Raw genomic sequence first — 14,359 nt, 5'->3', positions numbered from 1 at the left:
GGAATGGGTGCAGAAAAGATTTACAAGGATGTTGCCATGACACGAGGATCTGAGCTATGGGGAGAGATTGAGGAGGCCAGGACTCTATTCCACAGGAGGATGAGGGGTGATCTTATAGAGGTGTATAAAATCATGAGGGGAATAGATCAGATAGATACACAGAGTCTCTTGCACGGAGTAGGGGAATCGAGGACCAGAAGACATAGGTTTAAGGTGAAGGGGAAAAGATTTTATAGGAATCTGAGGGGTAACTTTTTCACACAAAGGGTGATGGGTGTATGGAACAAGCTGCCAGGGAGGTAGGTGAGGTAGGGACTATCCCAAGGTTTAAGAAACAGTTAGACAGGTACATGGATAGGCAGGTTTGGAGATAAGTGGACCAAATGGGCAGGTGGGACGAGTGTAGCTGCGACATGTTGGCTGGTGTGGGCAAGTTGGGCCGAAGGGACTATTTCCACACTGTAACATTCTATGACTCTGTGTCCTCTATGGCTCTCACCAACTTCTACAGATGCACCACAGAAAACATTATATCAGGATGCATCACAGCTTGGTTTGGGAACAGCTCCATCCAAGACTGCACGAAATTGCAGCGAATTGTGGACGCAGCCCAAACCATCACACAAACCATACTCTCTTCCATTGCCTACTTTTATACCTCACACTGTCTTGGCAAGGCCAGCAGCATAATTAAAGATGAGTCACGCCCTGGCCACTTCCTCTTCTCCCCTCTCCCATCAGGCAAAAGGTATAGAAATGTGAAAACGCACACCTCCAAAGGTAGAAAAAAATGCTGGAGGAACAACGTGGGTGAAGCAGCATCTATGGAGCGAAGGAATAGGTGACGTTTCGGAGAAGTCAATGTTCATACCGCTACGGTGTAAACTTCCCAAGCGAAATATGAGGTGCTGCTCTTCCAATTTACGGTGGGACTCACTCTGGCCATGGAGGAGACCCAGGACAGAAAGGTCGGATTCGGAATGGGAGTCAGGACAGAAAGGTCGGATTCAGAATGGGAGACAGTTTCTTCCCAGCTGTTATCAGGCAACTGGATCATCCTACCATAACCAGAGAGCAGTCCTGAACTAGTATCTACCTCATTGGTGACCCTCAGACTATCTTTAATCGGACTGTGCTGGATTTACTTTGCACTAAACGTTATTCCCTTATCATGTGTCAATACACTGTAAATGGCTCGATTGTAATCATGTATTGTCTTTCTGCTGACTGGTTAGCACGCAACACAAGCTTTTCACTGGACCTCGGTACACGTGACAATAAACTAAACTAAACTAAACAATAATTCACTAACTGGTTCCAGGAACAACGAATTTGTCGTATGAGGAAAAATTGAGAAGAATAAACTGTATATTTTAGCATGTAGAAGAGTGAGAGGAAATTGGCTAATTGAGATAAGCATTGGAATTTCACAAAGGTCTTGACAGGCACGATACAGAGAGCGTACGTCTCCTGCCTGAGGAGTCCAAAGCCAGAAACACAGTTTCAGAATAAGGGGTCGGCCATTTATTGAATTGATTGAAAGATACGGCATGGAGAATTGCCATCAACTTTCAATGCTTTGAAACAAGGAAGGAACAATCAATGTTAACAGCTTTATTTTTTGTGGTCCAGTGGCGCCAATAGTCCAGGAGGTCTTACTGCCACAATTGACTAACAAGGCAGAGACATCTACAAACCTCGGTTCATCTGGAGTGCCCTGATGACTTTTTGTCTACCAAGACTTTATACATTTTAGTCATAGTCATAGAATGTTACAGCATGGAAACAAGCCCTTCGGCCCACCGAGTCCACACTGACCATTGATTGCCTGTTCACACTAGTTCTATCTAATTCCACTTTCGCATTCACTACCTCCATGCAAGGGGAAGTTTACGGCGGCCAATTAACCTGCAAAACCGCATGTCATTGCGATGTGGGAGGAAACTGGAGCAAAATATGATTACAACTGAGCCATTTACAGTGAATAGAGATTTAAGAGTGTGTAGCAATTGTAATCTGAGTTTGTAGATCCAAAACAAGTCAGTTACTTAAATTAAAACTCAGCTTATTCCATGATTAATTGGTGATGGGTACTCCATGGTGTGAAGTAATGCCCATAGCATAGCATGAGAAATTACTTCATTAATGCACATAATTGATTCAAGAGTGATTCATGACTGGTAATGCATAGTTGAATTTTCCGAGTGGCACAGTTCAACCAGAAAGTGGCAATAATGGCATTCTGGAAAAAAGAATCAATTTTCAAACATGCAGCATTGATAAAAGTAAGGTTTATCATGTGAATTCCTCTATAAAGTTGAATAAACTGTGGAAAAATGTTTCCCTTTAAAATCAGTTTCTATTCTAAACCACAAATATGTCCCTTTTAACCAGGGGTCGACAACCTATGGTCCCTGGGCAAAATTCGGCCCGTAACCCAAAATCATCCGGCCCGCTGGCGTATTTATTTATCCTCAATAATCCGGCCCGCAGACTTCCGTCACCTTCGGTACCTGGAATGTTTAAGAAAGAACTGCAGATGCTGGAAAAATCAAAGGTAGAATAATGCTGGTGTACGTTTCTCTAGCATTTTTTTCTACCTCCGGCACCTGGAAGGTGATTTGGCTGTACCGCATCCTGCGCAAAGCCGCCGGCATGGCCGCGCACCTTCTGTGGCTTCACTGTCGGGATCGGGGTTGTCATTAGACCAGGGGCGAGTGAGTAGGATATTTGAGCTCGGTGTCCTAGAAGGGGCGGGATCTATGTGAACACGTGATTTGATGCCTGCCACCCGGGGCGGGATGGGGGCGGGATCCGTGTGTACACGTGATAGATGTGGCCCACCATTCGCTCACAGACATGCTTCCCGGCCCCTTGACAGAAAAGGTTGCTGACCCCTGCTTCAAACATATATTGCTCACCGTTAACCAAGTGGGTAAAACTCCAAGATTTTAACCACACAAGAGGATTAATTACAACCACATACCTTTTGACAGCATTTTCATTTTAGATTTTTCACTAAGTTTTTCTTTCTCTTTGTTTTTATCTTTTTCCAATTCTTCTTTATTGTTTTTCTCATCATCTTGAATACTTGATGTGCTGATGAGCTGGTGCTGAATGGAATCCTGCAACACAGGAAAGAAAAGAAAACAATAATACCTTTCAATGTTTTTAATTAATGGTTGATGATGCTGACACAAATATGAAGTTATCAATCTGATAAACTGAAATTACCGGCCAAACAGAATAATCTGACCTCAATTTAATTAAAATAATGAATGCCTTCCTTAGCTGAGAACAAACCTGAAAAAGTCGAAAGAAATTCCCCCATGAATTAAAATTATAATTCGTGGATGAAATATTAGAGACTTTCTCAGGTTTGTTCACTTAACTTCCAACTGAGGTCAGTTTATCTCCTTCTTTGGGCAGTAACATTAATTTGTTATTTGCATAACAAATAAATCCTGTGACACAAAAAAATCATAGACTATTGTTGTAAGCTCAAATCTTATCTTCCTTGCAGTAATGAAAATGAGTAGTTTGATACAAATACATCGATAGATGCTCCTGAACACATCATCAGTGATGTAACCTGGGGTCATTGGGTGTTTCGGGTCTTTCAACATCAGACATCCTGACCCAGCCTTTGGGGAGCAGCTCAGGATGTGTTCCAACGTTCCCTTGCCTGAGCATTGCGGGCAATCTGGAGATTCCGCTTTGCCCCAGATGAAGAGATTCGATGGGCTGGGCAGGACATCATACACTGTCTGGACCAGGAACTTGATGCGCTGTGGTTCAGCCTGCCAGAGCTCAGTCCATGTGACTTTTCGGTCCATGGCCTGCTCCCACCTTGTCCAGGCCCCCTGCTGCCTCAAGCCAACCGCTCTGGTACACCTCTCCTCCTCCACCACTGCCCTCACTTCCTCCTGGACCAGCCTGCGCCTCTCCTTCCCCTTGGCCTTGTCAAACTGGGGAGATGGGAAGATTCCCAGGCCTGCTCTTCCCCGAGTCACTGCTCCCACCAGGACTCTGTGGCGTATCCGGGACTCTGCTTGCAGCACGGCTTCGCCGGCTCTCCACTTCCTCCCAGTTTTCACCTCCACCCCTGCTTGAGCCACCTTGGGTTCGCTGGAGTCTCTGCACAGCATCACCTCTCTGGCCCGAGTCACCTTAAACTCCTCCTCCAGGGACTTCAGGGGCAGCTGGAGCTTGGTGTTATTTCGTAAAGGGCGATGCTGCTAAGGCTCCTGGGCAGTCCCAGCCACCTTCTGAGAAAGCAGCTGACTTTCCTCTCCAATCTCTCTACGATGGATATTGGGACTTCGTAGACAAGCAGTGGCCAGAGTGTCCTTGGCAGGATACCATGCTGGTAAATCCATGCCTTGAACTTGCCGGGAAGCCCCGACCGGTCCACCGCTCTCAACCAGCTCTCCAGCTCCTGATAGGTTGCCTGGACAGATGCTGTATCCTTCAGGCTGCTGTTAAACACCTTGCCAAGACTCTTCACTGGCCTTTCGGAGACAGTTGGGATTGTTGTCCCTTCGATGCTGAAGCGGAACCTGTCCATGACTTTGCCCTTCTTCAGCACCAGTGACCTTGATTTTCCTGGCTTAAACCTCATCCTTGCCCATCCATTCAGTTTCTCCAACCCCTGCAGGATCCACCTGCCTCCTGCCACTGACTCAGTGGTGACAGTCAGGTCGTCCATGAAGGCTCTGATGGGTGGTTGGCGCACTCCTGACTTGGTCCGAGGGCCCCGGCACTCTGGCTCAGCAGACTGGACGATCATGTTCATCGCCAAGGCAAAAAGGATCACAGTGATGGTACAGCCTGTGATGATCCCAACCTCCAGTCTGTGCTACTCTGATGTTACTGACCCTGATGAGACTCTCATGCTGAACTGGTTGTAATAGTCCAGGATGAGATCTGCCACTTGGCCCGGCACATGATGCTTGGCCATGACTGTCTGGATCAGCTTGTGCAGGATGGAGCCGTAGGCATTGGCCAGGTCAAGCCAGAGCACTGTCAGGTCTCCCTTGTTCTCCCTGGCTTTTCTGATGAGTTGGGTCACCACTCCCGTGTGCTCTAGACACCCCGGCACTCCAGATAAGCCTCCCTTTTGCACTGAGCTGTCGATGTAGCCATTGTTGGAGAGGAAGTTGGTCAGCCGCCTCGCCAGAATGCTGAAGAAGATCTTGCCTTCAACACTTAGCAAGGAGATGATCCTGAACTGATCGATCTTCTTGGAATCTTCCTCCTTTGGGATCCAGACTCCTTCAGCGAATCGCCACTGCTGCGCCACTTTTCCTCTCCTCCAGATGACTTTCAGGATCTTCCACAGCCGTTTCAGTAACAGGGGGCAGTTCTTGTAGACCCTCTAGGGGACTCCGCTCGGGCCAGGGGCTGAGCCAGCTCTTGCTCTCTTCACAACGTCCTGGACCTCTTTCAGGAGTGGCTCTCTACTGTCAAACTCCTTGATGGGTGGAGGTGGTTTTACCAGGATGTTGCACTGGCCCAGCTCCTGCTGCCTGACGGGGTCACTGTAGGTCGTCTGGATGTGCCGGTCGATCTCCTCCTTAGAGCAAGCCAAACTCCCACTGCGCTTCTGCCCGAGTAGTTGTTTGGTGAAGCCGAAGGGGTTGGCTATGAAGGATGCTCGCTTCCCGGCTCTTTCCTTCCGGCGTCTTCGGTGCCACTCAGCTCTACGGAGGGTCATCAGCTTCTTCCTCAGGATGGTTCGCAGCTCAGCCAAGGGGGGACGTTGCTCTTCACTGGCCTCTTTATACTGCTTCTTGAGGGACTTCAGCTCCTGCCGGATCTTGTGGATCTTTGTTGCTCGTTGATTCATGGTGAAAGGTGTTCTGGCCGGCTTCTTCTCCACTTCTCCAAACCTTTCCACAGCTAGGCTGATGATGATTGTCGTCATCGTCCGCAGCCTTCGGTCCACGTCTCCCTTTGCAGTTGCTTCTAGCACCTTGTCGACGCCCTCATCGAACTGATGGCAGATCTGACTCGAACCTTCTCCGGAGAACTGTTCCGAGGGACTAGTTGCGCCACTTGGAGGCTTCGGGCTCTATGGGGTGATTCCGGGCCCGGCTCCTCCTGCGTCTCACCAGGTAAAATACCTGTGCGTTGTGACACTCCCTGTCCCTCCAAACACTTCATCCGGGTCTGGTGAATCTTCAGGCCTCGGCTGTTCTTGCAAACCTTACCACATCTGCATTTGATACTCATAGTCGGTTGTCCGTTGCCATTAGTCGTTAACCTTTGATCCGTCCAATTGAGGTGCTCATCCTCCCCCCCTCTCGGGCACCCCTGGGGGTATTTTTCCATGTGTTTTTCTGTAGCGTGGTTTGGGTCTCCTCCTCTCAGAGGATGCGGTTTGGGCTGCCAACCCACCCCGCCCCTGTTGCCGTCTTTCCGAGCTGTCCACTGTCTCTCCAGTCGTCACCACCCTATTCTTGGTTGTCAACCAGTCTATTCCTGGTCGCCATTGATTTCACCAGCACAGTGATTGATACAAATACATTGATAGATGCTCCTGAACACATCATCAGTGATCAGTAGCAGACAGCAGTGCATTCTGAATGTTCTCCAAAAATGCATAAAAAGTGACGTTCATGGCCAATAGAAATCTCAATTTAAGCCTCTCCTCTGAACCTCAGTTTGAAGAAGGGTCTCGACCCAAACGTCACCTATACCTTCTCTCCAGGGGGGGGGAAGAAGGGGGGGGGGGAAGAAGGAGGGTATGGCAAGCAAGTCGGCGTAGAGGGTAAGACAGCCGGCCGGTGGGGAGAACTGGCGCGGCCGGTAATTCCAAGATCAGGGCCGGGGGCCAACCGACAGAAGGCGGGGGGAAGAGGCGGGGGTGAGGACAGCAAGGGGCCGAGGGAACCGCGGCTGTGGGGTGAGAAGCGGGGGGGCATGACGGGGTGGGAAGGAAAGCGGTCCGGGAAGGAACAAGGGGGGGGAAGAAGGGGGGGGGAAGCAAGGGGGCGGGAAGAAGGGGGGCAAGAGTGGCCGGGGGGAATACTTGCGGGGCGAAGAAGGGGGGAACGCAACGGGGGTGGTACGAAGGGGGGGAGAAGGTTGCGGGCGAACGCATAGGGGGGGGAAGATAGGGGGGGGGGAAAAGGGGGGGGGAACGGGAGGGGGGGAAGAACGGGGGAGAAGGGGGGGAAGGGGGGGGAGGGAAGGAGGGGGCAGGACTAGGAGGGTGGAGAAAGGGGGGAGCAGAAGGGGGGGAGAGAAGGGCGGGCGAGAAGGGGGGGAGAAGGGGGGGAGAAGGGGGGCGAGAAAGGGGGGAGAGAAGCGGGGGGAGAGAAGGGGGGGAGAGAAAGGGGGGGGAGAGAAGGGGGGAGAGAAGGGGGGGAGAGAAGGACGGGGGGAGAGAGAAGGGGGGAGAGAAGGGGGGGAGAGAAGGGGGGGCGAGGAGAAGGGGGGGAAGAGAAGGGGGGGAGAGAAGGGGGGGAGAGAAAGGGGGCGGGGAGAATGGGGGGGATGAGAAGGGGGGGAGCAAGGGGGGGGTAGAGAAGGGGGGGTGGCGAGAAGGGGGGGGGAGATAGGGGGGGAGAGAAGGGGGGGAGAGAAAGGGGGGGAGACGAGAAAGACGGGGGGAGGAAGGGGGGGAGAGAAGGGGGGGAAGAGAAGGGGGGGAGAGAAGGGGGGGAGAGCGAGAGAAGGGGGGGAGAGAAGGGGGGAGACGAGAGCGGGGGGAGAGAAGGGGGGGAGAGAAGGGGGCGGAGAGATTGGGGGGGAGAGAAGGGCGGGGAGAGAGGGGGGGGGATGAGAAGGGGGGGAGAGAAGGGGGGGACGAGAAGGCGGGGAGAGAAGGGGGGAGAGAAGGGGGGATGAAAGGGGGGAGAAGAAGGGGGGAGAGAAGGGGGGAGAGAAGGGGGGGGAGAGAAGGGGGGGAGAGAAGGGGGTGGAGAAGGCGTGGGGGAGAGAAGGGGGGGGGGAGAAGGGGGGGAGAGAGAAGGGCGGGGAGAGAAGGGGGGGGAGAGAAGGGGGGGAGAGAAGGGGGGGAGAGAAGGGGGGGGAGAGAGGGGGGGGAGAGAGGGGGGGGAGGGAGAGAAGGGGGGGATGGAGAGAGAAGGGGGGGGAGAAGGGGGGGGAGAGAAGGGGGGGGAGAGAAGGGGGGGAGAGAAAGGGGGGGAGCGGGGGGAGAGAAGAGGGGGGGAGAGAAGGGGGGGAGAGAAGGGGGGGAGAGAGAAGGGGGGGGAGAGAAGGGGGGGAGGAGAGGGGGGGAGAGAAGGGGGGGGAGAGTAAGGGGGGGGAGAAGGGGGGGGAGAGAACGGGGAGAGAGGGGGGGAGGGAGGGGAGAAGGGGAGGGGAGAAGGGGGAGGAGGAAGGGGGGGAGGAGCGAGGAGAAGGGGGGGGAGAGAAGGGGGGGAGAGAAGGGGGGAGAGAAGGGGGGGAGAGAAGGGGGGGAGAAGGGGGGGAGAGAAGGGGGGGGGAGAGAAGGGGGGGAGAGAGGGGGGAGAGAAGGGGGGGGGAGAGAGAAGGGGGGGGAGAGAAGGGGGGGAGAAAGGGGGGGGCAGAAAAGGGGGGGCGAGAAGGGGGGGGAGAGAAGGGGGGGGAGAGGAAGGGGGGGAGGAAGAGAAGGGGGGAGAGAAGGGGGGGAACGAGAAGGGGGGGAGAGAAGGGGGGGAGCGAAGGGGGCGGAGAGAAGGGGGGGAGAGAAGGGGGGGGGGAGAGGGGGGGGGGGGAGAAGGGGGGGAGAGAGAGGGGGGGGAGAGAAGGGGGGGGAGGAAGGGGGGGGGAGAGAAGGGGAGAGAGAGAAGGGGGGGAAAGAGAGAGAGAAGGGGGGGAGAGAAGGGGGGGGAGAGAAGGGGTGGAGAGAAGGGGGGAGAGAAGGGGGGGAGAGAACGGGGTGAGAGAAGGGGGGGAGAGAAGCGGGGTGAGCGGAAGGGGAGGAGATAACTTTTAAGAAGCCAGACAACTTTTAATGCCAGAAGCTACACAGCTGTGACGTCGGGTGGACATTTAACATTACCGGTTCGGTTCTCCTTGGTTCTGAAAACTCTTGTTTACGTTTTTTTTTTTCCCCAAGCACCAATAAAAATGTACGGTCAGCAAAGGCGAATTAACTAAAACTACCTACGACTACCGATAACTACATGGCGGCCCCACACAAACTACACGTACGACTACAGGATTATCGATTTTCTCCATGGCGACCAATTTTTGGTCACAGAAAATTTTCCAACCATTTGAACAACTTTGCGGCGACCATACTGAGGCCGCGACTAGTTCCCAGAATGCGGGAACTCCTCGCGACCATGAAGGAGACTCACCAGAGGACCATCAGCGAACATGTGGCGGACCGTCTGTGGCGAGCGCAGGCTTCTGCACTCACCTAAAAGTCGCCTAAGGGGACAGGCCTTAATGTTTGTGATTTTATCGGGTTGTATATAAAACAAAGCATTTCACTATACCTGGGTGCATGTGACAATAACTATCTTGAATCATTGAATAGGATTTGCTTCAGTAGCATTAATGCTGTACCTGATTCTCTGGATGGTTTCTGGTGATGGCAGAGGCAGATTTGACTCTTCACAAACAGCAAGCCTTCTCACCAGTTTACCTTTAGCACCTTCTATGAAGCACAGCAAAACGAGTAGTTATTGCTCATACACATTTGGAAACATCACCAAGTGCAATTATATCACAAGCTATATAACAGGAGCAGAGATGTTTTGTGAAATATGTTATAACATTGGAAAATCCCATTTTCACATGAATGTGCACCTTTCTAATGAATAATGAGAAAATGGGAACATTAGATGAGATGTTCATGATAAGAAGCTCTCATGGTAATTGTTAAAGTAAGTTTGCTCATCTAAATTCTAATTTTTGTCAAACAAATTAATATAGGACATTTGACTTTGTAAATATGGAGCAAATATCTAACTTTAAATAGAAGACACCTGAGACACAAATCAAATAAATATTGTCCACAGTCTAGGAACCTCCCAGAGCCCTGTAGATTAACAGTGATCACCACATGTTTTATTTAACCACCAATAACAAAGTATTGGCACAGGCACACTCAAGCCTCAAACACACGATCTGTATCGATGGACGATCACTTGTTTTCTTTCAAATATTTTCTGAACTTCTTCGATATAATTTTAGAATTGCTTCAATCTTTATGCACAGATATTCCAATCTTAGTATTTAACGTAAATTGATTTACCGCTTGATTTAATTTGGTGACAAATCCAACATGGTGAGAATGATTAGTCAAAGGTAGTAATAACTGATCATTTAGTTTAATGTCAAGCCCACAAAAAAAGACAATTCTGGAGATTGAAAACACAAAAAGCTGGAGTAACTCAACGGGTCAGACAGCATCTCTCGAGAGACTCCAGCTTTTTGTATCGATCTTTGTTTAAACCATTATCTACAGTTCCTTCCTACACAAAGACCAATTCTGCATTTGGTTTTGTGTAATGAACCAGATTTGATTAGGGAGCTCGAGGAGGTGAAGGACCTCGAGGAGGACAGTGTCAGTGACTCATAAAGTCAAAGTGATAGCATGGAAACAGGCCTTCGGCCACAACTTGCCCACACCAGACAACATGTCCCAGCTACACTAGTCCCACATGCCCGCGCTTTTGTTCCATATCCTTCCAAACCTGTCCTATCCATGTACTTGTCTAATTATTTCTTAAACATTGGGATAATCCCAGCCTCAACAATGTCCTCTGCAGCTTGTTCTATACATCAACCACCCTTTGTGTGAAAAAGTTATTCCACAGATTCCTTTTTCCCCTTCACCTTAAACTTATGTACTCTGGTTCTCGTTCATCTGGGCAAGAGACTCTGCGCATCTACCCAATCTATTCCCCTCATGATTTACACCTCTATAAGACCACCCCTCACTCTCCTGCGCGCCAAGGATAGTGTCCCAGCCTACTCAACCTCTCACTATAGCCAGACCCTCTAGTCCTGGCAACATCCTTGTAAATCTTCTCTGTACCCTTCCCAGCTTGACAATGTATTTCCTATAACATGGTGCCCAGAACTAACACAATTGCAACATGACCTCCCAACTTTATAGTCAATACTCTGAGTGATGAAGGCCAATGTGGTTGGGAGAGTGGGCAAAGAAGTGGCAAATGGAATAGCCCATGCTCTTGGTAGAAGGAATAAAGGCGTAGACTATTTATAAATGGTGTGAGGATTCATGAAATGGGATGCAAAGGGACTTGGGAGTGCTGGTGAAGTAGTGCCAAAAGGATAATTTGCAGATAAAGTCGGCTGCATGGAAGGCAAATGCAATGTTAGCATTTCATTCAAGGAGACTAGTATATAAAGCAAGAATACAATGTGAGGTTTTATAGGGCTCAGGTCAGACCACATTTGGAACATTGGGGAAATTCAGGGCCCCATATCTGAGGGAGATGTGTTGGCATTGGAGAGGGTCCAGAGGAGTTTAATGTGAATGATTAACGTAACATATGAGGAGCATTTGATGGCTCCGGGCCATCTCGCTGGAGTTTAGAAAGATGGAGGGGGGTCTCTTTGAAACCTACCAAATAATGAAAGACTTAGTGGATGTGGAGAGGATGTTTCCAGTGGTGGGAGACGCTGGGACTAGAAGCACACCTCAGAATCAATGAATGAATGTCTAGAATGGAGATGAGGAAACATTCTCTAGCCAGAGTCATAGAGTCACAAGGTCATACAGCATGGAAACATGCCCTTAGGAATGTTTTGCCCATGCCGACTAACATGCCCCATCGGCACTAGTCCCACCTTCCCATGCTTGGCCCTCTAAACCTGTTCTATCCATGTACCTGTCCAATTGACGTGTTATGAAGCATCTGCCTCAACTACCTCCTCTGGCAGCTGTCCATATATCGTTCCATGCCCCCACCACTTTTGTGTAAAGAGGTTACCCCTCAGGTTCCTATTAAATCTCCCTCCTCTCACCCGCGACCTATGTCCATCTTCACTAGCTAATTCACCCCACTTTAGTGTCATCGCAAACTTGCTAATCATGCCTTAAATGTTCTTATCCAAATCATTGATATGATGACAAACAGCAATGAGCCCTGCACTGACCCGGAGGCACACTACTAGTCACAGGCCCCCGTCTGAGCAACAACCTTCCACCATCATCCTCTGCTTCCTTCCATAAAAGCTATTTTTTAGCACCTCCCTCCTTGAATCCCATGTGACCTAACCTTCTAGAGCAGCCTACCATGCAGCACCTTTGTCAAATGCTTTGCTGAAATTCTATATATACAACGTCTACAACTCTGCCCTCATCAAGCTTCAAAATACTCAATCACAATCGTGAGACACGATCTCCCACAGACATGTCTGCAATCAGAGGACAAGTAGGGTGGTTAATCTTGGGAAATTCATTGTCATTGACGGCTGTGAAGGCCAAGTTATTGCGTATATAAAGTGGAGGATGATTAGTAAGGGCATCAAAGGATGCAGGAAGATGGCAGGAGAATGGTGTTGAGAAGAAAAATAGATTAAGCCGTGATCAATGGCGGAGCAGACTTGACCTGTCAAATGGCCTAATTCTGCTCCTTTGCCTTGCGATCTAATCACATGTTGCATCTGTATCCATCCTTAAACAGGTATTGAAACTACTTTTCTTTTGGACATCACTCACAACAAATCGTGAAATAAAGAATCGTCACCAAGAAGGTCGAGAAGATTATTACTAAAGACCTTTTCAAGCAAAGTTCAGTGAATCTTATAAAAATGTTTGAAACAAAAGAATTACGTGACTGGGATGAAATAAGTATTGGGATGAGATTCAAATATTTCTGTAAGGCCAGTGCAAGGTTTATTGAGCAGAAAGGCCACTTCTTGTGCTGTTAGTTTGCTAATTTTCATGAATAATTGATGCAAATTTTTCTTGATAATTATTTTTTGTTGAAAAAACGTGGAATTTTTTTTCTCCTTCCGTTGCTTTGACTTGTGTGGAAACAGATTGGAGAAAGCATTCTGAATGTATGTTAAACAATGGTGTTAGATATTCAATATCAGCATTGTGGTGACTCACCAGTACAATTTAAAAATCAATCAAGTATAACACAATAAAGTATTAAAGAAGTAGGGATGTCATGGACACTGCTGGTGCCTCTGACAACTACACCTGTGGGAATTGTGTCCGGGTGCAGCTCCTGAAGGAACCGCGTTTGGGAAACCAATGTCGCTCCTAAGCAGCACGGATGACAATAGACAATAGCTTAGAACAATAGGTGCAGGAGTCGGCATTCAGCCCTTCGAGCCAGCCACCGCCATTCAATGTGATCATGTCTGATATCATCCCAATCAGTACCCCGTTCCTCCTTCTCCTCCATATCCCCTGCTGTCCGCTATCTTTAAGGCCCTATCTAGCTCTCTCTTGAAAGTATCCAGAGAACCTGCCTCCACCACCCTCTGAGGCAGAGAATTCCATAGACTCACAACTCTCTGTGTGACAAAGTGTTTCCTCATCTCCGTTCTAAATGGCTTACCCCTTATTCTTAAACAGTGGCCCCTGGTTCTGGACTCCCCCAACATCGGGAACATGTTTCCTGCCTCTAGCGTGTCCAAACCTTTAATAATCTTATATGTTTCAATAAGATCCCTCTCATCTTCTAAACTCCAGAGTATATAAGCCCAGCCGCTCCATTCTCTCAGCATATGACAGTCCCGCCATCGCCGGGAATTAACCTTGTAAACCTCCGCTGCACTCCCTCAATAGCAATAATATCCTTCGTCAAATTAGGGGACCAAAACTGCACACAATACTCCAGGTGTGGTCTCACTAGGGCCTCTGTACAACTGCAGAAGGACCTCTTTGCTCCTATATTCACTTCCTCTTGTTATGAAAGGCCGACATGCCATTCGCTTTCTTCACTGCCTGCTGTACGTGCATGCTTACTTTCATTGAGTATGAACCAAGGAACCCCCATCTCCTGTTGTACTTCCCCTTTGGTCCTTAGGTACATTGACCTCAGACCCATCTGGGAAAAACGAGAGCTTCCTGGACATGTTGTCACAACGAAGGTTCAGTAAGAGAGAAGATTGGTGACCACGAGGAAAGGAATTAACATGGATAGCAGGTGACCCCAGTGGCCGTACCTCTTTTACACGTTTAGCACCATCTTGGGAGCTGTCGGGGCTATAAAAGCCTCAAGTGCAGCCGGGCTGTGATCCACCCGGAGTGAGGCTGAACAGGGAAGAGTGACATCAGGCAGGGGCCATAAGTGGGGTGTTTCGCCTCGATAATTAGAGGGCGTGGACAGGAGAATTCTGTGGCAAATCTGTCGAGACCCATAGATGTGCGCATCCCTGGTGCCAGGGTCCAGGACGCCTCGGAGTGCTGCACGACATGATCAAA

General features: G+C 49.7%; 1 protein-coding gene across 1 annotated transcript in view; it reads right to left on the bottom strand.

Moving 5' to 3' along the window:
* The window catches only part of arpp21 (cAMP regulated phosphoprotein 21), a 281,688-nt gene that overhangs the window by 100,096 nt on the left and 167,233 nt on the right, over window positions 1-14,359 (bottom strand). Inside the window, 1 exon segment of the mRNA XM_033020400.1 lies at window positions 2,987-3,125. Coding sequence (XP_032876291.1) covers window positions 2,987-3,125 — 139 coding nt within the window.

The sequence above is a fragment of the Amblyraja radiata genome, chromosome 4, assembly GCF_010909765.2.
Source record: "Amblyraja radiata isolate CabotCenter1 chromosome 4, sAmbRad1.1.pri, whole genome shotgun sequence".
NCBI lineage: Eukaryota > Metazoa > Chordata > Chondrichthyes > Rajiformes > Rajidae > Amblyraja > Amblyraja radiata.
The sequence above is the reverse complement of the archived record's forward strand: the minus strand, read 5'-3'. Positions and strand labels throughout refer to the sequence as shown.